At 40.7% G+C, this 24,296-nt stretch overlaps 1 protein-coding gene across 3 annotated transcripts in view; it reads right to left on the minus strand.

Moving 5' to 3' along the window:
- Positions 1-832: 832 nt before the first annotated feature.
- The window catches only part of srbd1 (S1 RNA binding domain 1), a 114,591-nt gene continuing 91,127 nt past the window's right edge, over positions 833-24,296 (minus strand). For 2 of the 3 annotated variants that reach the window (XM_007896861.2, XM_007896860.2), the window contains exons 20-23: positions 23,129-23,305; positions 22,510-22,701; positions 5,070-5,254; positions 833-1,683 (exon numbers count right to left, since the gene is read on the minus strand). In XM_007896861.2, coding sequence (XP_007895052.2) covers positions 1,394-1,683; positions 5,070-5,254; positions 22,510-22,701; positions 23,129-23,305 — 844 coding nt within the window. In that variant the 3' untranslated portion in view covers positions 833-1,393. The remainder of the gene's footprint in view (positions 1,684-5,069; positions 5,255-22,509; positions 22,702-23,128; positions 23,306-24,296) is intronic. The other variant, XM_042333473.1, reaches the window with a different exon arrangement.

A 24,296-nucleotide genomic window follows, 5' to 3' on the forward strand; every position in this document is an offset into this window, starting at 1 on the left:
TGTAGGTAAGTGAGATGCTGGGCTGCGTTTGCTTCAGAACAGCCCAGGTTTATTTATAAGTTTTGAATAAAATGTCTTGATTTTAGCAATATATGAATGTAAAGAGATTCCGGCTGAGTTTATTTTTCTCTAGCTATTTGTCGCATGAGAGCTGATAATTTTGACAATTGCACAACAAACCGCCACCCACGCAGTGTTTGAATACCCTCACAAAATTGATGAATGCTGCTGAGTTTCACGGGGCAAGGGCAGCGAAACAGCAAGGAAGGATTTCTGTCCCTCAACACCTCCACCCACCCTCAATTAGGTGATCCAAACTTTTTTTGCAGCTGTCAGGAATTGTGCGAGTCCCCTTGATCCACCTTGGCAAAGGGAGTAGCTTCTGGTCGAGAGAAAGTTGGAGCCTGAGATTATGGGCTCTCGATCCAGCGGGAAAGCCTGCAACTGTTTGCTGTCGTCCGGGCAATAATGTGAAGGCAGTGAGTGAGAGAGAGAGAGAGAGTGTGTGTGCCTGATTTCTTGCAGAAGAGTGTACAGAATGTTATTGCTGTGGATGCAGGAAAACTGTTAACTGTTGAAAGACTAACATTTGGAATCTGGAAGAAAGCTGTGCCGTTTATAGGAAAGGGCGAGGGAATAAAAGAACAGAGAGCTTAAAAGAGGAAGAAAGCAGAGAAGGAACGAATAATAGTAATAATCCTTGCATTTCATATAGCACCTTATCATGTCTTCCAGACGTCTCAAAGCTTCACAGAACGTACGGTTAAGTGAATTGACTGTGTTTCTGTGGGTGAAATGGGGCTCATTGAATAACTGCAATGCTTGCAACCTGTTTGAACACAACTTTTTATTCTTCTTCTTCCTCCAAGCTCAGTGCTCTTGGCTTGCTCTCAATGGCACTTTGGACTGTTTCCTATCTACTGAACACACAGTATATTTTGCTTAACTGGGGAGCAGACTACATTGCACTGCCACTCAGTGGCCAACTCATTGTTCCCAACTACCTTTTATATCAACTCGGAGCTCGCCTCGCAAGCGAGAGGACCTGGGTTTGCTAAGGCGCTATGTCAAATGCAGCGATTATTATCATTATTATTAGAATTCTAACTATAACTATAATTCCATTCATCGTTACACGCGCCACCTTTGGTAATGTCGGCTTTGATATGGATTTCCAGTATTCTCATGCATCGCCAAAACCGCTACATTAAACCCTAACCCTGAATGGATTTTGTCAGCCAAGTCCGTGCATTCAGTCCCAATTGGACTCACTGCATTCAGTGAAGGCTGCAATAAAAAAAAAACTGCTAAAACTAGCAAATCGTGTTCCTCGCTTAGGTTTCCCATTGTGCAAAAACGGGATTTATGTTTCATTTTAAAAAAAATTTATCTTTTACAAAACTCGAATGAGGTCCAATCGGATTCTGTTTCTTGCGTGATCAATATCCAGCACTTTAACTTCCACTCTTTCACCTGGACCGAGTCCCAGACTTCTCCTTCGTTTAGATGGAGGTAGCTTTCCCGCAGTTATACAACGCATAGGGATCAGGCCTGATCTACCCACACCTACGTCGACAAAGACCCCAAAGAGAGTAGCATTTTCCACTCTTCCAGTCAGAATAGTCCCAATCTTCAGGTCAGCAAGCGAGACGATGGATCTTTTAAAATCGTGTTGCTCAAATCCTGCATTAAAATAGAAAATAAAGATTAATAGCAAAACCTGTGCCTTTCTTTCTCTCATTCTTAACATATCTTTTAAGTCTGAAAATAAAATACGTACGTTAAAGCTCTCCCACCTGTACCTTTTCAATTGCACTAATCATCGAAGCTGCAAAGAATTAAGCACTGAACATAAAATAACAAAAACAAAGGATCGTGCATGAGCTCAAATAAGAGTCGAATTCTTAGGAAAGTTAGCATTACAGTTGATATTTTGAGCTGTGAGTCACTCCTGAGGGTAGACTGAAGTCACCTTACAACCAGCCCACTTGCATAGGTAGAAAGGGTTTGAATTTTTAATAATGCCCAGAATGTTGAAGTGTTTCAAAGCATTTCACAGTAATCACTGTCATGCGTAGTAAATAATAAGGATTACATTTGACTTAGCCCCTTTCAGGTCAGGAGGAAGCCTCAAAGAGCTTCACAGGATATACTGTAAAGTGTAGGGACTATTTTGTATTGGCCCCTTGATCTCATGGCTCCAGGATATCCACCTCACCATCTTCCTATTACAGCATAAGATGTTTCTGAAACCAGCCCAATGGTGGAATAGAGCCATGTAACTTCTTGTTCTAGTGCAATAGGTTTGAGGCTAATTGTTGCTCTTTGCTCCATTTTCCAGCATTCGTACACTGTTGCTGTGATGTATATCATATATATGGAGTCATGTAGCTCAGTGGTTAGAGCACTTGCCTCACAAGCGCGATGATTCCTGGGCATGGTGAAACGTTGGGCAAGTTTCCTTATTCCACACACCTGTTTACCTAGAGGTAAGTAGGAACCCGGTTGTTGGTCAAATTGGCGGATCGCTTTTCCGGAGGCAATAATCCTTTCAAATCCAATTAAATAAATAATAATTTCGCCACTCAATCCACGACTGTTTGTGGGACGCTGCTGTGTGCAATTGGCTGCCGTGTTTCGCTCACAAAATACAATCAATTCACTTTACAGTATGTTCTGTGAAGCGCTTTGAGCCGTCTCCAAGACGTGACAAGGCGCTATGTCAAATACAAGGATTATTATTATTCTATATGATATATTAGTACTCCAAGGTGCAATTGTTGATGAATGAAGTTCTACTTCTTGGCCTGCCTTTAAAAATTAATTTGATTAGTTTTTCCCTGCCTCTTCATTGGTGGGTCGGTGGGGGGAGAAACATAAATAGGGTCATGGACCTGAAACTTTGACCCACTTTCTTTTCCCTATAGATGCTGCCTGACCTGCTGAGTGTCCCCAGCAATCTCTGTTTTTGTTTCAGAAATACTTCCTTGCTGTTTCACCGTCCTTCCCCCATGAAATTCAGCAGCATTCATCGATAATGACTATTGTGGCAATCACAGTAATGTCTACAAACAGCCACAAAGTGAATGGCCAATTTTATTTAAGGGGATCGTTGACCACTACACTAAATAACTAAATATCCTGGAATTTGACTTAAGGAACAAAATGTTACACTTTTCAGGAGTTCTTTAGTGCGAATAATAAGTCTGGAAAGGCGCTATATCAAAGGCAAGGATTAATATCATCATTCAGTTATCTAATTCAACTGATCTAACTGCCTTTCACATTGCTGCTGTACGATCGGAATGTGCGCACATACGTTATTAGTCCTACTTACATCATTTACAGTGTGAAAAGAAAAGTGAAACACAACAAACACAGCCATCAGCCCTTTCTGTTTGAAAAAAAACAGAAGGTTGTGAATCAACCTCAACACAGTGGCAATGTTACACCAGCTGTACCCCATTGTTCAGACATCAAATCCTTTTCCCGAGCTCAGCTTTCAGCAGCGGGATCTAATATGCAGCGATTCTGAATGGGGTTCCTGAATAACAAAACAAAGTGTGTCTTGCTGAATCGCCAGAACTTTGCTCTGATGGTTTACGGTTTCAGAGTACAGCTCCTGAGGGTTGACTTGCTGCCAGTTACCGGAAGGACTATCCATTGTAATTCTTTATTAAGGAACTCCGTTACAAATTGTCACATGTTCGAGTTTTGCGACTAATAGATCTCAGTGAGTATGGTGGAAGCTAGGAGATGTCCACGTATAGAAATGCTTCCCCCCTGCCTCGCCGTAAGTTATCTAAAAATAAAGTAAAATACTTCCAACACAATTAATGAAGCACCAGTGTTGGTGAATCAGTGGAGCGGGAGCACATTAGCATTTAAACTGCATTAATAATCCATCTATGTAAAGTATTTGGCCAAACACAACATAGAAAATAGAAGTCGCTCTAGGTGGCTGAATGCAAAACATCCAATGTGATGAGTTACCTATGCTTGAAGACTGTTTTTGAAAATAAACCCAACACAGCTCCCTGTGGGATGAATGCATCCGCACAGGAGGTGGGATTAGATCGACAACCCTTTCTATAATTAATCGCTGGCAGATAGGAAATTCCTCGAATTCCTTTTCATTTCCCTCACCCTCCAGTGAACATGCTCTCATGCTTGAAAATGGTTCCACAAGCATCAGCTGTACAACAGCTCCGTCATGGTCATTCATTTGGCACATTGGCAAACTACTGAACTGCAGGGAACGTCACAGCTTATCTTGAAACGTCCCTCATCCAATGTTGGCATACACACTTATCTAGCATGTGTCACTGTGTAGCTATAAGGACATGAAACCTGGGTGTATTTTTCCTTTCCCTTGTCCATGGCACTGATATCGTATGTTATGTTCGAACCATTGTCCAGTTAAGATCAGCTAACCCAGGACTGATCATGAATCAAACCTGACCTAATTTCTGACCTTATATCCCAAGTGGTACATGTACTCCATGAGCTACCAGAGGAACGGACAGATTTTTATAAATCCACCAATATTCTCTGGCTCTCTCTTGTGACCTGAAAGGAAATATCAATAACTTGCAGTGACAGCTTTTAACCTGACTGGTGACAAACCAGTCAACTTCAAAAGACTAGCGTGAGAACAAGCCCAACTACAGTAGACTTTCAAACACCACGAAAGCCAACACAATCGCTGAGGTTGAGTGAGTTACGGGCTATAACAGGATCTCAAATCCAGATGTGTTCACACACGATGACTTTCAATCCTGTAGTATGCATCAGTTTTCCAAACTTCACACACAAATGTCAAATTTATAAAGGAAATGTTTTTGATGCTAAAAATGTAAATTCAATGCAGCTTTATTCTTTATCGGAAGCTATTTTTCCCATTGTTACCACAACACCACAAGCTCCCTATTCCACCATACCCACCTCCGATCTTATCCTTGGGTTAGCTGGTGAGGCAAGACACTGTGACGCCAATCATATAAAAATTTGAGCGGGACTTCATGTAGGCATGTTTTGCATCAAAAGATGATGCAGTTGGAACTCATTACCTGCTCGAATGTCGTAGTCATGAGGCTGTTTCAGTCCATCAATAATCATCTGTAGTGTAGGTACAGCTGTGTTAAGCTTCTGAGCAACGACATCCAGTGAACTAGTTCGTAGCAATTGGTTCACCTTGCTCTCCATACTAGGCTTCCCAAAATCACAGAGCTTCCCGTCAATGGTAGATAAGAATCTGGAGTTTTAAAGACACAAAGGTAAATATAGTAAAAACATTCAAACCGTGCATGGGGTTGTATCTGTAGTCTTTCTTCCCAGTCCGACGTGTGACAAATGAGACAGATCATCGCGGTCTGTCCTCACCCTGCACACAATGCCACCCTTTGCATTGTGAGTAACGTTTTCTGCCTCACGCAGTACGGACCGTTGGCTGAGAGATCAGCAAAATAATCAATATAGCACAGGCTTGGTCAATTGCATTATCACACCAAACACGTACCTTGTGTGACTAGCGCTTTTTGTCACACACTCATGTACTGTCCAACTCTACAAGGTTTAATGGGCAGCCTCTTGAAAATACGGTGGCCATAGATATTGCTTGCCTTTGACAGATTTCATAACCACACAGATGGTACACACCAGCATAACCACTTGAAATTAGTACTAATATAACATTACCATAATAACAAATAGTAAAGTTGAAGTGAGTTATCGTCTGTAACACAGTCTCAGGATTCCGATGACATTTAGAAACCAATTAAGGATCATTCGTGTGATTTAGGACATCATCTAAAATATTCAACTGTATATTACAGTCTATGCTCCACTCAAATATCAGGGTTTCTAATGTCATTTGTTCCAGAAGCAGTTACAGCAATATGTTAAAGAGAATTTTCAAGGGAAGCTTGACTTGCATGTTCTCCCATAACTGAATGCAATATATGCTTAATACTGTACCCAAACACTTTACTGACCATATTCAGATAGGAAAACAAATCTGCCAGTCCCCAGCTTAAAACTCCGAATGGCTGTAAATTTCTATTGCTCTTATGTTGCATTCATTAAATCAATACATAAAACATAAATCTAGATCTCTCTCGCATTTTTCATGCAAATTCTACCCACTTATCCACACTGTAGCTTCTCAGGTCCTGTGTACTGTAAGTGTTCTTTGATAAGAAAATAGTGGTCTTCTCTTACAATCGGTTACATTTCGTTAGGAAAGATGTGAACTTCAGAAACCTTCAGCTTTTGTAAACGATATAGTGGTTACGATTAGCAATTTATCACCCGATTAAAGGGGCCTCTTTAATTTTGTACTGTGGGCAATCCAAAAAGGATATGTGCTTCAGAACCAAATGACCTTCTATTTGTTTTGGCTCGTGTATGATACAATTTCAGACTGCATTGTAATGGTGAAGGATTACTCCAGCAGTCAGCAGGTTTTATCCAAATACATGGCCATTGTTTTCCGATCCACACTCAAAAAAACAGGGCTTTGCATTTATCACAAAACAGTGGCGTTCAGCTTCCTACTCTCAAATAGCCAGGTTAAATTTATCTTCAAAACTACATGGATTCATAACTAAATGAAATGCATTTCAACGGCAGGAAATCGAGAAGAAAGCTCAGGAAAGCAAAGCCGGTCTCTTTGCTTTTTTTTGCTTTAAATTAAACCTAATAAATTGCCCTGTTTGACAAAGAGGTTCATTTATGTAAGTAAATTGCTCATCAAGACAACGAAAACCTAGTCCTTTGCTATAGTGAGCTTGTGGCCACGTTTACTCTGGGATGCTACCTACCCCACATAAAGGGGCGCTAATCAAATGCAAGTTGTTGTTCCTTCCGTTCCATTATTATTAGATTTCTGCCCATATTTTGCATTCGACAAGCAAGTTGAAATTGTTCTAAATTGTGGCAATTTGCAAAAAGGGTAATTTCGACTTCCTCGGTTGGTCTGGGTGGTCATATTGAGTGTCGGAGATTTCCGACAAGTATATAAAAAATGAGAGAAACGCTTATTTCCCCACGTTTGTCCACTTCACTCGCTGACCGTTTTTTTCCTGTCTGCACTTTGGTGGCTTTCTGAAACCATAAGAACGTAAGAAATGCGAGACGAAAAAAGACCCGCGTCCATCTAGTTCGTTTTCCACCTTCCTGGCGCTCGCATGCACACATGTCCCGAACTCCCTATGTACTATATCCCATGTTATTTCCTAAAAGAGAGCCATCTAATCTGTGTTTGAAAGAATCAACGCTTCCTGCTTCAACCGTCTCCCTCGGGAGCCTGTTCAACAGGTTCACTATTCACTCACTGAAATAGTGTTTGTGTAGATTTACCCCTCTTTCAATCGTAGGCCATGTGTCCTCTGGTTTTACTCTTCTGGACAAGTTGAAACAGCCTGTCATGATTTATATTGTCTTGCCCCTTTAGAATCTGAAAGCCAGCAATCATGTCGCCTCTCAATAACATAACACAAATCACCTACCCTGACTGCCCAGGATGACTGCGATAGTTCAATTTAGCATTTCCCACACCTTTTCCGAATTTCTCAAATTAGGCCTCAGCTTCAACAGAAGTATATTCATGCTGGAAAATACTTTCTAAATGTAATGTACACTTTTACAGAAAAAAAAATAAGACCAATATTCCATGACAGCAGGAATGTTGGCAACTCTAGAGATTTGACAGAGTTTACTCAGGAATCTCATGCTATTTATTAACTAATGTGTTTCTTGCATCAAGAAATTTGAAGCTTATTTGCAAAAGGGAAACTCTAGATCCTTCAAATAAATAAAATGGCAAATTTCTACGGTTTACTCACAACCACAATTCTCTGCTAGGTGTACTGATCCGTGGTGCTGCTGTGTTCTGGAGAGATTCATTTCACGCCAGAATACAACATAATGAAGTCTTCTACTTGTAACGCACTATGTAAGATAACTTCAACAGTGGACAAATATAATTTCTTGCACTTGATACAGCATCTAATAAGCTTTGAAACATCTCAAAGCACTTTACAGGCAATTACTGTCAGATCTGGTGACTGTATTTATAATCAAAAATTCTGTTCAAATAGCCTTGCTTTCAGCTAGCCCTATAAACAAATACCACAATTTTCACTGATAACAGAAGAAAAATTCCATGAAACGAAAGTAGGTGGCAAGCACTTAATGCGTCCTATGCAGAATGGTACTGCCCGAAGTAGCAGCAATGGCATTTTCTATTACTTTAAAGATTGCATGGAACAAAGCTGATATTTTTATAACACGACGAAACATGTTGGTGTCAGGCTGACTCAGTTGGTAGCATTTTAGTCCAAGTCGTAAGGTTGTGGGCTCAAACCCCATGTCGGGACTTTGAACTCATAGTTTCGGCTGACACGCAAATACAGTGCTGGGGGGTGGTTGCACTGCATAAAATAACATCCCCGCCTGCCTGTTCAGGTGGACGGTAAAGATTCCAAAGCACTATTCAAAAAGAGAAGGGAGTTCCTCCCAGGAAGCTGACCAATAACTCACCCAAATAAAATAAGCCATTCACTTCATAGCTGTCTGTGGGATATTGCTGTGCGCGAATTGGCTGCCGTGTTTGCCTACAAAACAAAGTCACTACACTTTACAGTAAATCTTATTAAGCGCTTAGGGATATCTGAATGATGTGATAAAAGTGCCATATCAAATGTCAGGATTATTATTGTGACAGTGTAATGGAGACGTTCGCTTATAATAATTCATATTCGATTCCATTTCAATCGTTACAACTGGGAAGCTCTGAAATATTACAGGTGACCACAGACAGATGCATAGGCGACCGAAGTAATCTGTCATTCAGCCTCCTGCTGCAGTGAGCAGTTTTATCCGCTGTGAAACATCTTTCTTTAAAGGTTTTCTGTACTCATCAAGGACATTGGAAACCGAGTTTAAAACTGGCTGCAGACTGGAGTGAAGGCAGAGGCGAAGATGATAGGTCAGAGGCAGTACACAGCAGCACTTGGATTATAAACAAAGAACACGGATCATTACAACACAAGGTCACTTCTGAGAAACAGGCGAGTCTTGTTTTTTTTTGAACTTGGCTTTTGGCCATTATAAATGAAGTGGTGATCACTAAAGTCTAACGTATGAGGAAATGCAATATTAGAAATGTATTTTTCTAAAGCAAGACGAGCCCCAGTTTAAAATTACATGTTACATAACCTACTGTAATTCAAAACAATTTTCAAAATGGTAATAGGCATTGCAGAGGGATTCGGTAGTCAATCTGAAAACAGAAAATGCATAACTTTTTTTGAAAAAAAAACATGAACAAACTAAACCCCATCTTCGCACTGCATTCAGTAAAGTTTCTTTTCTCTATTGAAACAATAGGAAATAGGTACTTGTCTACATATGTAGACATAGACTTGGGATAGTATGGCAAAGTAATCATTGAAGCAACACAGAAGTTTTTATGCAGTTTCATTTCTTCCAAGGATCTACGTCTTGTGAAACCGGTCAACAATAAATGAGTGAAATGAAAAACCCATCAGCCAAACAATCCCAAACTAGAAAAACATTCACAACATCGGTCTTGTTCATTTACAAACTCATTTAATTCTAGACTCATCACAAGGAGAACTCATTAAAATGCCTCTTTACAAAGCAATATTTTAGAATTGAAATTTCAATGGTTTAGTAATTATCTGTAATATGAAATATACCTTTTCCCCCTAACAAAGCACACATCCTTGTAAGCACAACGCCACAACAGCTCCTCCTGTAATATACGTCTTCGAGGAGCTAAGTACGAGGCAGGTCTCAGCGAGCGTCTTCAAACTGACAAGCTCTTGCTTTGAATAAAGCATTATTATTTTATAAAGATGTTACTTTCTTCCATTTCTACAACAATAACAAATTGTATTTATTTAATGCCTTTTGTGTCGGGAGAATGTCCCAAAGCGCTGGAGACGTCCGCTGCAACAGGGAGGGTCAGAACACAGATCAAACCTCTACAGCCAGTTCCCAGCGATCTGGGAAAAAGCATAGCAGGCACAGTGCACCCCACTGCATGATGAGGCAGCCTTTGCAACAACTTTTTAGAGTTCTGGGAGCAGAATATTATATATAATACATATATACACACACATACATACACACATATCTATTTTTATACACACACACACATACAATATACCTTCTCTCTCACACGCGCGCATACACATAAAATATATATATTTTTAAAACATAATTGCTTGGCAAATCAGTTGCTTCTGCTCTTTTCAACTACTTGGAAGCCATTCAGTACAGCCGAAACACTTCGAATATATCATTTTCACGTATAATAAGTCCGAAGAAAAAAACTGCATGATTTGGCCATACATATATGGTTTCACTGAAAATCTGTTTTCAGGTTACGAGCAATTTCATACGCTCTTGCTTTATATGTTTTACCAGGAACAATTAATAGTGGCCGTCTGATTTTCTGGTAAAGATTGTGAAGCCTGAAGTGGAGAAAACAATCAGTCAGTGTTCCTATTCCTGATCGCTATCCATTGACTTTCTCCCCCCACCCCCACCGCACCACCTTAACTGGAACGTCAGCATGCGTGGATTTCATTTGATAAAAGAAACAAGCTTGACTGCGACGTCTCCTAGTCCTGGTTGACTAGCGTGACGACGGGGCTCAAACATGAATAAACCACTGAAGAGTAGGTGCTGGAGAGTTGATTTTAATTTTGGTTATCGGCTGGAGTCCTGTGGCTCAGTGGTTAGAGCACTCGCCTCGCAAATGAGAGACCTAGGATCGATTCTCGGGCAGGGCGAAACGTTGGGCAAGTTTCCTTACTCCCACACCTAGCAGTAAGTAGGTCTCTGGTGGTTAGACAATTGGCGAATCGCTTTTCTGGGGGGTAAGAATTCCTTAAAACAAAAATTTGGCCACTCAACCCATGACTGTTTGTGGGACACTGCTGTGCTCAATTGGCTGCCGTGTTTCTCCCACAGTCAACTCACTTTACAGTATATTCAGTGAAGCGCTTTGAGATGTCCAGAAGACGTGTTATCAAATGCAAGGATTATTATTATTATGAGCACCATGTTTAGACATCACTCTTGTATAGTCTAGGCTGACGCTGGGCTGGATGAGATATTGGGCCAATAATAAGGTCCCGTCTGCTCATTAAACTGGACATTAAAGGTTCCATGTCACTGTTTGAGAAAGAGAAGGCAGTTTCTTCCATTGTTCTGGCCAACAAACCACAGATAAAACTGGTCATTCACTTCATGGCTGTTTGTGAGACATTGCTGTGTGCACATTGGGTGCCATGTTTGCCTACAAAATACAGTCACTTCACTTTCAAGTAAATTCTGCGAAGCACTTTGAAGTGTCCTCCCGAGGTGAAAGGCACTACATCAAATGCAAGGATTGACATTGTTTTATCCTGGGAGACACTACAAAGTGTTAATATTGAACGTTTCAACATTTTTCCTTGGGTAGTTTTGCGATCTGGGAGATGAATGCAAAATGACAAGTTTCTGGGAAACGATACAACTTTGCTTCGAGGTGGTATTAATTGCACAGTTGACTGTGAGCTGCTGACTGCAGCCGCTAACTGATGGCGTCCAAAGCCTTGTGCCTAGGACATGTCGCAGCTGTCTGAGCTGTGAAGGACACAGCAGATGTACGCTGGAATTCTCCGAGACTTGCAACATCCATTCCTCGATAATAAAAGCTTGACAAAGCAGCCGGCTGTGCCTATTTAACGCGGATAACACAACAATTACATTTCTTTAAAATACCGACTCGTACTTACGGGACAGCTGAAGCAATAGTTTGTGTCTTATACACTGCAGAAAATGTGATGTTTAGCTTCTTCCCCTTTCATGAGGTGCGACTAGACCACACACACCAACCCTTCCTTGGCTGGGAGAGCAGGTGGTGAACCTGTCCACAATAATCCTCAGATAGGAAGTGTGTGTAAGAAAAGAATAGATAACGTGGCTTTCCCTTTAGCTCACTTGCCGTCCCTGTCCCCAACACCTTAGCCAAGATCAGCAACTTGCACACTGAAAAACTTTTAAAGAGCAAATCCAGAGATTACAATCCGCTAAACCTTTGCATTGCTTCACAACGTGAAAAGGGAACTCGAGTCACTGTCACACACGCACACAGAGGGAAAACATCAGAACCTAAGAACCGCAAGACACAAAAGAAGAACAAGGTCCTCCATCCAGTTGGCCTTCCACCATCCTGGCAGTTCCAGGCACGTGTCATGTCCAAAACTATACACTGTATCCCACGATAGATTTCTTTTAGGAAACAACATCTAATTTGCTTTTGAAAGAATCAACACTTTCTGTTTCCCCCGTTTCCCTTGTGAGCCCGTTCCATATATTTACTCCTCGCTCACTGAAGTAGGGTATCCACAGATTTGATTTGAATGCACTTTTCTCAATCGCAGGCCACATCCTCTGGTTCTACTGTTCTGGACAAGATAAAACAGTTTATCCTTGTGAAGTCCTCTGGCGTATTGCTTAGAGCACTCGCCTCGCAAGTGAGAGGAACTGGGGAACAATTCCCGGGCAAGGCAAAACATTGGGCAAGTTTCCTTACTCCACACACCTCTGTTTACCGAGCAGTAAGTAGGAACCCAGTTGTTAGTCGTTTGGCGGATCGCTTCTCTAATAATCCCCCCAAAATAAATAATAATTTGGTCACTTAATCCATGACTGTTTGTGAGACAGTACTGTGCGCAATTGGCTGCCGCGTTTCGCCCACAAAATACATACAATCACTCCTCTTCACAATATATTCTGTGAAGCGCTTTGAGACGTCTCGAAGACATGATAAGGCGCTATATCAAATGCAAGGAATTATTATTATTATATATCTGCAGAAAGTGCTGTTTTGTTCTAGAGAGAGTAAAAATAATACTGCAACAAAACAATTTTTCTTTAGCAAAGTATCCTTGCTGCAATATCAGACGCCTCTTACGCTAGGTTCTTCTGGTGGTATTTGTTCTGCAGAGGAGCCAACACATCCCAGAGCAACTTCATTGAGTATAACAAGAGCAGGGACACCTGGAACCAGCCTCAGAGGTCCATCTGAAACCACCTCAGTATCGTTGTGCAGTCACAGACTCTGAACTTCCTTTAGGTTGGGAGGCTCTCAGCCCAGCCTAATGCTACCGTCCTGATACAAAGAGCTGGTAAACATGTGTCACGAGCAGAAGTAAGAGTAAAAGGTGCCAGAGGCTCCCAGAAACGGTGATCAAGTGAGGATCAGTGGGGAACGCATAGTTTTATGTATGAATGTGTTTGATGGTATTTTAGAAAGGTGAAATTTTCCCTTTTTTAAGAACAAGTACAGGCCTTCATTCTTTAAGCCACACCATCATGAAGAAATGCTCTTTGTAATCTGGGGTAATTCTCCCGGGCGTGAATTTGATGGATCTTTATGGATCTTTTTTCGCTCTTTCCCCATCGATGGATTGAACATTCAATTCATACCTTCTAATTTAATACCATTTAAAGGCAAGAAGCGAAGGAGGGGAAGAGAAGAAACAAAAGCTGTCTGGTTCAAGAGGTGCAACTGGTGAATATTCAGACCTGACTTTGCATTTGAGGATTCGCTGCTCTCAGTGGAGCAAAGTAAATCATAGCTGCTGTAGGACACCCTTTGGTTTCCAAATGAACACGGGCAAAGGCAGGCCTGCTTCACGTATCCCGCCCGCTCCCATTCGCCAACAATCAGTGGGTGAAGCTTCAAGTCACAAATTGGCCTTAAAAGGAGAAGACATTTGTTCAGCCATTCTGTTTCTGTTCCCTGAAACTCCACCCGAGTCTCTCCACCTTGCTTGCCCTTCCCACCCTCAAAACCCACCTTACGTCCCAACTTTTCAACCCGTGCCTTTGACCATCTTTCCTCTTCTTTTCTCAGCTTCCCCGCCACTTCCCACCAGCTCAGGTCCCAGTCAAGAGTGTGAAGCACATTGATTTGTACTCCCAACACGAAAGGAGCTTTTACTGTCATCATGCAATTGTTTATTTTAGACAAACAAAATCTTCATTAAAAAAAAGTTGATTTTCCTATAATTTATTCTATCTGTGCGATTTGAATGGATACAAGAAAATCCTTTAGACATTTATTTGTTTTATCTCTCGAATGTGATATTCCACACAAACTCAGTATAAGGCATCAGGAGCACTTTGAATTTATATGGTGCAAACAACAATCTGTTAAGTTGTTGATCACACTAATTTTTTGAGAGTTGTTTTTAAAAAAAAAATCATTAGTTTCACTTCTTCAATTGTTTAGGTGAAAGCAAGAAGGTTGTGGGCAAGAATGGGTTGAAATTTAAAATTGTGATTAAAAAAAATTAACATTTCCAAACCAAAAGATAAATATACTTTTAATACATTTTGATGCACAGCTGGCAAACAAGATGGTGATTGAACGCATTAAAATATTCTCAGATTAGATTTATCCAATTACTTTTTAACAAAAATGTTTGCAGTTTGGAGTATTGTAACTATGCTGGATTTAACATTAAATAATGTAGGAACATCCACAAGCAGCACAACAGCTGGACAAAAATTGGATCAAACGGTTAAATATCTGATAAATCTTTTACTTAACTGAGTTTTCACTGCAAAGGGGAAAATAAATATTCCCCTTTTAAATAAATGATACAAACAGTTCTAAACATACACAACATCATGTCCTTTAAAAATCAACTGTGATGCATGGGCTTCCTGGAAGCCCAAAGTAATACAAAACAAATCTGATTACATATTTAATGCACCACCTTCATTCAGATTAAGGCAGGCAGGACACTTGGTACGAAAATCAATAGCTATGAACATTTAGCTGGGCTCCATGGAGCAGTGCTCTATTGATCTCCTACTGCGAAGGTCAATGCTGATCTCACCAGCTCATACTTACCAGTTTTGTAAACTTTCAAGGATACAATGGAGTCACCAGATAGGAACCACGAGGTAGTTGGATCCCGCAAGAGCGGATGACAAACAGCAGCAATCACACAGAGATTACCTGCTCGTGTTCACGGGGCAAAAATCTTGTTGAATGGAATAAATTTAACCATAGGCTGCAAAATTAAAGTTCACCACCATTATTATTATGCGGACCTTAAGATGAGATAACGGCCTTGACATCACTTTCAGACTTAAAAATAGTTCAGTTCAGATGCAAACAAAACACCCAGGTACTCGCTCTGCTTCTACTCTATAGAAAATTCCAGTCGTCAAAAACACTGCACACTAGAGCTTTAGTTATCTGAGAGGAGACTTAAACGCCACCAATCTTTGACTGGATTTCAAGCCAATTTGTNAAAAAAAGCAACTCATTGCTCTGTTTCTTTAAATCCTATATATTGTATGTACTGCAGGGCTATCTTTTGCTACCTTTTGGGGTTTATTTGGCTGCAGGCAAACATAATCTGGACAATAATAATAATCCTTGCATTTGATATACGGCCTATCACGTCGCCAAGACATCTCAAAGCGCTTCACAGAATATACTGTAAAGTGGATTGACTGGGTGTACGGACAAATACAAGAAGTTTGATTTGTGTCGTAGCTAAACATCAAAATCCCAGGAACAGCAGCAACAAGAACACCCAACTTGCATTTGTATAGCGCTCTTCACGTGGATAGCATTATGGCACTATGAAGTGATAACTGTGATATATTCACAACAAATTAAGGAGCGTTCACATTGGATTATCGGGAACAAACAGTTGGTGCACATTTTTAAAACAAATGCTGGAAATCTGCAGGCCATTCATTTCCAGGAATGACAGGCTAACCTGTGTCAAGCATGACGTGGCATCCGAGAATGAAACAGTGGTATGGTGGGCGACCTGTTACAGGATAGAGAATGTCAAATAAAAAAGTTATTTGCTGGTATATACTATTGCGATTTAGTCTAATTAAGTGTAATTAAGTCGCCCGTGTAGTTTCAAACAGCAAAAGGAAAGCTTCATCTGAGACTATGTTACGATCTTAAAATCATTCCAGTCATCTGCCAGAATAATACTATTAATTTTGTTGATTGATATGAATCAACCTTGACCCATTATGTTGAGGGTAACCATCAATACCAGCTCTTAACTGCCACTGAGCTAAAGGATCAACACTGACATATGAACATGATAAACTTAGGAGACAATTTGTCTTTGATTACTAAGAAATTCTAGACTGGATACGTTAAATACTACAAAATTCCACCGAATATACATTAAATACCATGAAATTCTACAGAGAGTATACTTTAAATACCATGAAATTCTACAGTCAGTATACATTAAAAACTGTGAAATACCAGTCAGTATATCTTAAATACCAAGCTCTAGGATGGCAAAACATTCCATCTTTAATCTACAACAACTAAGTCTCGATACAAAAATGGTGGAAAAGATTGCAGAGCTATAAATGTGACTGCCAAACCTTCGCAGAAACCTTCGCAGAATAAAAAAGGGTTAAACATGGTTCAGTGGGTATAAATGACTGGAGATACAAAAGTTAATCTGAGTGACAAAAAAGTAGCTTTCACCGAAGTTTTCCTTGGCTTCAAGGAAACTTGACGAGTTGACAAGAAGTTGATTTCCAAAGAACAAGGTGATCGGAGGGAAGTGTGAAACGGCGCTTAACCAAACATTATCAGGACCTTTACTTTCCTCTTCTCATTGCGATTGGGAACATCTAGAACAAGCTGCTGCCCAGTCAACAGTCGGACGCTCTACAGAACATGCCCACAGTTGGATTTGCTGTCCCCCTTTTGGGCTGCATTTGTAGTTTAGCATTCAAGTTCACAAGGTCACAAGAGAGGTACGGAAGAAGTCCTCAGTTGATCACTTCCTCCCAGAACACCCACCTTACTCTCTTCCAACATTACAACACAAAGCTAGTTCTTAAACAATCCAGTGTCCTGGCCAACCTTCCTGGTAACCTGTTCCAGCCGTTAATTACTGTCCATATCAAGAAATACTTATCTGCGTCCACCCTGAAGTTGCTATGAACATCCTGCATCGATCAGTGCCCTTTTGTTCTGCCTTCGTGATTCTGATAAGTATTGCTCTTCAACTGTATTGTGTTTCAAACAGTTGGATCTTCTGGTATCAATGCTTAGGCTTAGCTGTGGATATGCAGCTTCTTCAGGTTTAATAATAATAATAACCCTTATTTGATATCACGTCTTCAAAACGTCTCAAAGCGCTTCACAGCAAAGCGAATTGACTGTATATTTTGCTTACTGTCTTAACTGCAGTTAGATTTCAGCTGTTCCATTTCTACTCATTTTTTTTCTGTTCGCTCCTGTGTGCTCATTACCCATATCAACACAACCACCAATGCTCCTCTGTAACTCTTCACTTACGTGGGTTGACTCTCCCTATTTTGTGCTTGAGACAGCCTGAGGAAATCAATACGCCAGTGATCAAAAACCAGGAACCTGTGCCCTTTGCCGTAACCCTGTGTGGGGCATATCTTACTGTGTCATTGCCTCCCATGCATCATTTTAGATAAACTCTGGAGGTGAGAAAAGGACTGTGCCGTACGACAACTGGGTGAGATAACACCATGTAACAAGAGGAGAGTGGTTTTGTGGTTTAACGTGATTGTTATCCTCCTGCATTTGTTACATACTTATCATAAACTAGTCTTTAAACTCTTTCTTGCGCATACAGAGCTTCTTTAAAGATACTGCAACAAATCTACTCTTACCAATGTTCCAGTCCAGTGAATTATCATCATCATCGTTCATCATCATGCCTTACTACATAATCTTTCCCAGCAACGCTATTTAAGAATCAAGAATCAAACGTATCAAGTTCATCACATTAATGCAATCCGATATGCCATTACATCCATCCCCACTGCATCAAGAGAATTCATAATGAGGCAACACAATCACTTCAAAAACAAAACATTTAAGCCTAAGCTTGTACTCTGTTGCACAGAACGTGCGATCGATTTACACACAATATCAAGCCACAAAGTCAAACCATCAGCCGAGGCAAAAAGCATTTTCAAGAAAGTTTACAGGTGGACAACTCACCTTAAAAACAAGGAAAATGCTCAAGTTTAATTGTATTTGACATGAACATTTGCTACTTAATCAACGTCACACAACTGACACTATATACACGTTTGGTTACAGTACTTAAAAACTTAAGTGTGTTCGTGACTTCAAATCCACTCTTAAGATTTTGGTATCATTTTGCAGCCAAGTTTTAAATAGCAGTTAAATTTACTCACTGTACAAAGTGATTTCAGCAATGCTCCATGCAAAGTATTTAGATCGTTCCCAAATTCTACTTCATTACAATTTTAGACAAAAAAAGTTGCAGAAAATTATTTTGCGGAGGCTATAGAATACAAATCGAATACTTACTCAAACAAAAAAAAAGCTTGATAAGTTCACCAGGGTTAACCCAATAATTATTTTGTTATTCATTCAGAAGAACCACTGAAACCACTTTTTGAAATCTAATATAAAAGTACAATTAGCATTCATGCCAGACAGTAGTTACATTTGGGTCACGCTGACAAACAAATTACGAACAAGAATGACCATCTTAATTGCAGAAACATGGAGCACATTAGCAACTTTAGCTCAGTGCCCTGTAGAGAATGTTTTAGGATAAAACATCAGCAGTTAACAAAAAAGGTCTTTGTGAGGCTTGCCGCTTGCTAAATTGCAGCATTCCAGTCATCTTTGCCTATATTCCCATAATCCACGGTTAAAAATAAATGGGGGTGTTGGGAGGACAGCAAGAGAAAAACAAGAAGTCCTGATATGTCGCCCATAAACCCAAGTCATAAAAATCCGTAATACCCTTTTTCCCTCATTATCTTCAAACAGCATTAAATTACTGCCTTGAAATCACTGTGGGGTACTTTTAATTTTTTTATTCATTTTACATGGATTTATTATTTTGGATTCACTTTTACGCCAATGCCACCCATCTCCACGAAATAAACTGGATCAAAGCACATCCTGTTAGGAGCACGATGCCTGGTACCGAACACTCAGCTTTACAAACACTGCTGAAATTTATAAGTTGAGTTTTATCTCCCTAAAGCACACGTTTTGCTCCTGGATTATGTGGCCAAACATCTTGAGGAGACTCTTACAGGACAGATGTTTGCTGAAGGTGACCCTTGCCGTTTCTGAAAAGCTTGGAGAATTAATGCAAAGGTAAACCGAGAGCCTCCTTACACAGTCTGTTAACTCCGGTCTAACAGATGATGATTATCTCTTGCATCTGAACTTCCAAGTTCAATGAACAAAATTCCAGGTAGCATCAGTTGTCACAGAACGTGACAGCAAACGAACAGGCCATTTAGCTCATCGGGTCTGCAGCTGGCATTTTTCTCCACACTTAAATTAATCCCAATCTCCTCTCACCGTAGTCCCTAGTGTTCCTCGTTTTCAAGCATCTAATTCCAGTTGAAAACAATTGGTGGATTTTGCCTCAACGACGGTTTGCAGCTGAGAATTTCACGTTGAAATCTCAAGCTCGACAAGGTAAGGCTAAACACATGCGAGTGAAGCTTTGCCCCTGCTGCACTGCCATTTTTGTGACGGATGCAGGATTTTGACAAGGACACCTGTGTTCATGGCATTTTTGGGGGGACCAGAGAGACATTTATAACAAGTAAATGGAACAAGAGTTGACTGACACCCACTGGTTTTGCATCGGTAACTGCAGGTAGGACAGAAGACTGCTGAGTGTTGAAGTCGATGATGAGAGTTCATGGGAAATCCCTCTGCACAATGTCACACAACTGACGATTAGATTAATGCAGGTTTCCAATTCAGCATTCCCACTACAAGTGTATCCCCTAACATGAAAGAGATTTTTTTTTCAAAAGTTAAGTCTGTGCAATGCACAACGGGAATATGCCTTGTAAGCACAGGTCATTTTTTTTTTGCAAAGGGGATATACACAGGCAAAATGGAAGGATCCTGTTGCAATGTCTATATTCCGCTGGTCCAGCTTTGGGTATTTCTGGGCAGTAAATCACACAGCAATCATTCTGGAGTGCCGTCTGCACAAGGGCTAAGAATAACAAGGTTCTGATGTGGACATTCTGATACTCCGACGGAAGAAATGTGCTGTGGTTCTGCACACATTTTCATTTCTCTTCATAATATTCAACATCAGCAAATTGCAGAATATTATTTGATGTGAAAGAAAACACATCCACGCGTTTTAAAGTTACAGAGGAAATCCAGTATTCAAAGAACTGAAATAAAAAGAACCTCTGTTTTTGGTATACGTTGGATTAATTTCAAAGAATATTAATAAAAAAAGTATGCACCTTCCACCTTGAGATTCAGCAAATCTTAAGAATACATACATTCAATTTTTTTTTGATCAAAGGCGATTTGTACCAATGGAAACTTGATCAGAGGAAAAACCTAGGCAGAGGCATGGGTGGCTACTGTTTCTAACAATAGGTGTTAGACTTCGGAAATACATTTCCATTTTGTAGCTTTTGTATAATTACAGATCTTTTGTACCACTTAACTGCTGCTTATACAACACAAGCTCAATGATTCAGCTGGATTTTTAACTCTGTTTCAAATAGCACATTTTAATCCTGAAATTAATTTTCTGAGGCAGAGATAATGTTCCTTCCTGTTTCTACAAGATCGCTCTGAAAATGGAATAAAACTTGACTTGCTGTAACCACTTTCTGCTACTGACTTTTCTACTGCTGTTCCCTGAAGGATACAAATACAAAGGGGCCTGGAGGAGACATTATAATACCAGTAAACACGAGGCTTCCTGTTCTGTCCAACAGGTCTACAGATGTGGCAGAGTGCAACAAATCCCACTGAACAATGGTGTAATTACCTTGATATCAAACACATTTTTGGAAATAGCTATCTATTGCGACAGCAGTTTATCCCATAGCCATCACTCTACAAGCTTCCGGTTTGTGAACTTCTGCACATAACAGACCCCGTTAAAACCCATAAAGTTCTCTTTCCTGCAATTAAATGAATCGTCTCTTACACTGATCGTAGCTCCTGGTTTATCGCAGTCACTGCTTCAGATTCAGTAATTCTACAGCGAGAAAGGAAGCAGCAATCTTCCTACACATCAAAACACTCAGTATTCCAATCAATACATTTGGCACAAATGATACTTTCTTCACCCATTAGTGATGTGCAGCAGCATCAGAGTAAACTAACTTTCCATTACATTACTCCGCTCATCCTCAGTGAAGCGAGGCTCTGTACGCAATTCCACAACTGTGTACCTAAAAATCCCAAACCCACATTCAAGGTAGAACAAGCTTGACACCGTTCCTGTTAACCACACAATGAAGAATGTACTGCCTATTCCCAATAAGCACTGTCGCAGATTAAAATCTTCAAGATATTCTGAGAATGTTTCATTAGTTTTGTGGTTCTCCTTTGGTAAGAGTGCCAATGCAGGTAACGTAAAACTCTGGAGTCAATCCCCTAAACCTTCCTGCTAATATTGTGCTAAGTATTCAAAAGACAAGAAATGGAGAATATGAACCCAAGCGCATGGAAGCTGGACTGGGGCTGTTGAGTCGATCCATCTGTTGCCACGCTCAGATCTGTCTGAAGTGGGTTAGCAATCGGACGTTGCTTTCGTTTATCTTGTTACAAGGCTAACAAATAGCAGGTGGATAGCACCTGGCTGCTAGATATTGAAGCCAGGTGCCTCGAGACTGAGTCAAAGCCGAAAATGGTGCTCTTCATGCTCTTAAAACTCCAAGCAGGTCTTAACCCAATCAACTGACAACCATTTAGTACTTTGCACTCTGCCTTTGGTGTGACCCTGGCTTATACTGATGTCATGCTTAATATGCAAGCTAAGAATATATCCAGATAAAGCTCTGACAACTGTCAGGTTATGATGCATATATATGTATGGGTGTGGTTTTCCAAAGGTGGTGGTGGGGGTGGGCTGGTGCAATAAGCCACCCCTGTCTCTGGAGAGCTTTTAAGTGTCCAATTTCAGCTGTAGGCTGCTGATGGAGAAGATTAACTTCTAATATAAACATCTGCCAGCTGCTTTGGCCTTGCACCATTGCCTGACTTCAGGAGAACAAAAACACACACTATCTGATGATCTTCCTTCCTCCCCCCCCCCACCCCACATCGCCATGCACACATACATACAACTTACCCACCGCATATTAAGTAACACTTCACATACTTCATTTTGTTTGCTTCAGTTACCTACGATTCAGTGCCTTATGCAAGTAAATACCTGATCTTGTCTAAAGTTAAAGATAATCTTATTTCTGCGCTAAACAAACCTGTACAAGATTGGGAGTAACCGTTACAATACTGAACAAGCCAACCCACCCCTCCCCTGCCCCCATTTATAATTTGGGCATGCACCAGAACAGTTCAATTTTAATCTCAAACCACGTTGACCGGAGAGAAATTTGAGCCAGTCTTCACAGCAGCGGCGAGCAAGTCCGCAGGCCACTCACCTCATTGCTACGTCGTACGACTCGGGGTGGATGCACGTCTGATCTAAAGGGTTTGGCTGCATCGTTTTGCTCTTCTTCTTGCTCGGTCTGACAGCTGTGCCTTCTCCCCCTCCTCCTCCTGCACCTGCTTTGGAACCGCTCCCCTTTCCGCCAGCCCCCTGACCTCCCGCAGCGCTGGTGGATGGCTGGCTGCTGAAAATGGAAAAAATACGGAAATGGCGTGCGCTGGCGTGAGCAGCGGCCACACACCCCCCACCCCCCCCAACAGGACACGGTGAACTTACGTTAGCCATCAGCCTCTTCGAAAGAGGTCAAACTTTCGAAAGAGGTTTCTTTTCCTGATACAATAGAATAACAATAATAATCGTTGATTTGACATAGCGCCTTATCACGTCCTTGAGACGCCTCAAAGCGCTTCGCAGAACACACTGTAAAGTGGATTCAATCTTATATCATCTCTATCACCAATCAGTTTAATGGAGTTGGAATCTTTTCTGCCCCAAACAGCGGCAAGAACCATCCTCCACTGCCACTCCACTCCACAGGAAGTCACTGGGATTGCTTGAAGAATTTTTTTTTGTGCTTTGACACAAGAGCAAACTGAAGGATATCTATTTACCTGCAAAATCCCTTTATATTTTCTGGGTTAATTCGGATGAAACCAGCGCACTGTTGAAATGTTTTTGGACCCAAGCCCCTGACTTCCTTCAGCTGTTCTCGGTTGATGAATGCCCCATTCTTCTCACGCCATTCAATTATACTTTTTGCTCTACTAGCATTAAGCCCTGCAACATGTCTGGAAAAAAAGAGAGAAATTAAGTTAAATGCAGGACAGATTTGAGGAAAAAAATCTTTTGGCCTCATGGCTTTAACATTCTTTGAAGACACAAGCATCATTAATCCTCAGAAGAAAAATGGGCTCCTGTTTATCCATCAGAGTGCTGTGGGTGACTTATTTTGTCCGGGTAGACTGTGGACGAGATAACTTACTCAGGGGACATTTTTCCTCCAGGCTTAAGGACTGGCTACAGGTCAAAAATGGACACGTTTGATTTACACTTCAATCTTTCGAGTTTCTGCTGGGTGTAAAAACTGGGCTTCCGAGAATTTTCATTCAATCCGAAACCCCTCCATTTGGCCTCACCTCCAGAACGGAGTTGGAGGAAAAAGGGAAAAGTGTTCCAAACTTTTTAAAAAAATATTAACTTTTAAATAGAATGTAAAAACCACAGACAAAGTAAAAATAATCCTTGCAAACTGGCATATTATCTGAAAGCATCTCACAAGTAACTGCTGTCTCGTACAGTGACCATGTACTTTTTTTTGCAAACAATGAAGAGAGAAAGAGAACGTCAATGAAGACGGGGCAAGTATTACATACAAGTTATTTCTTCCAATGTTTATTCAAGTTGTACAGGCTTAATATTACAGTGATGAAATCGCTACCAACATTTCAACCACTGTAATGTTACCGTGACGTTCGTTCAAAGTCACGGTATAGATGTTGAAGGATTAAGAAAATAGCCTGCCCAGGGAGCTTAGAATTCCCTAGACTTGCCCATGTCCCGCATCAGTATGTTACTGAAAGGGTGTTAAATTTCAGGATCAGCATTCACATTTATTTACAATCGACAGCAATCTAACCAGAACACTGAGAATCGTATCCAGAAGATAAGTTTCTGCTCTGAACATGAAATGGAAACGATTACTCAATTAGCAATCAATGTGAAATTGGTTGTAAAACCAAGTTGGCTCTGGTGACAAGATTTGTCCAGAACGTGCATTAT

The sequence above is a fragment of the Callorhinchus milii genome, unplaced genomic scaffold, assembly GCF_018977255.1.
Source record: "Callorhinchus milii isolate IMCB2004 unplaced genomic scaffold, IMCB_Cmil_1.0 Scaffold3, whole genome shotgun sequence".
NCBI lineage: Eukaryota > Metazoa > Chordata > Chondrichthyes > Chimaeriformes > Callorhinchidae > Callorhinchus > Callorhinchus milii.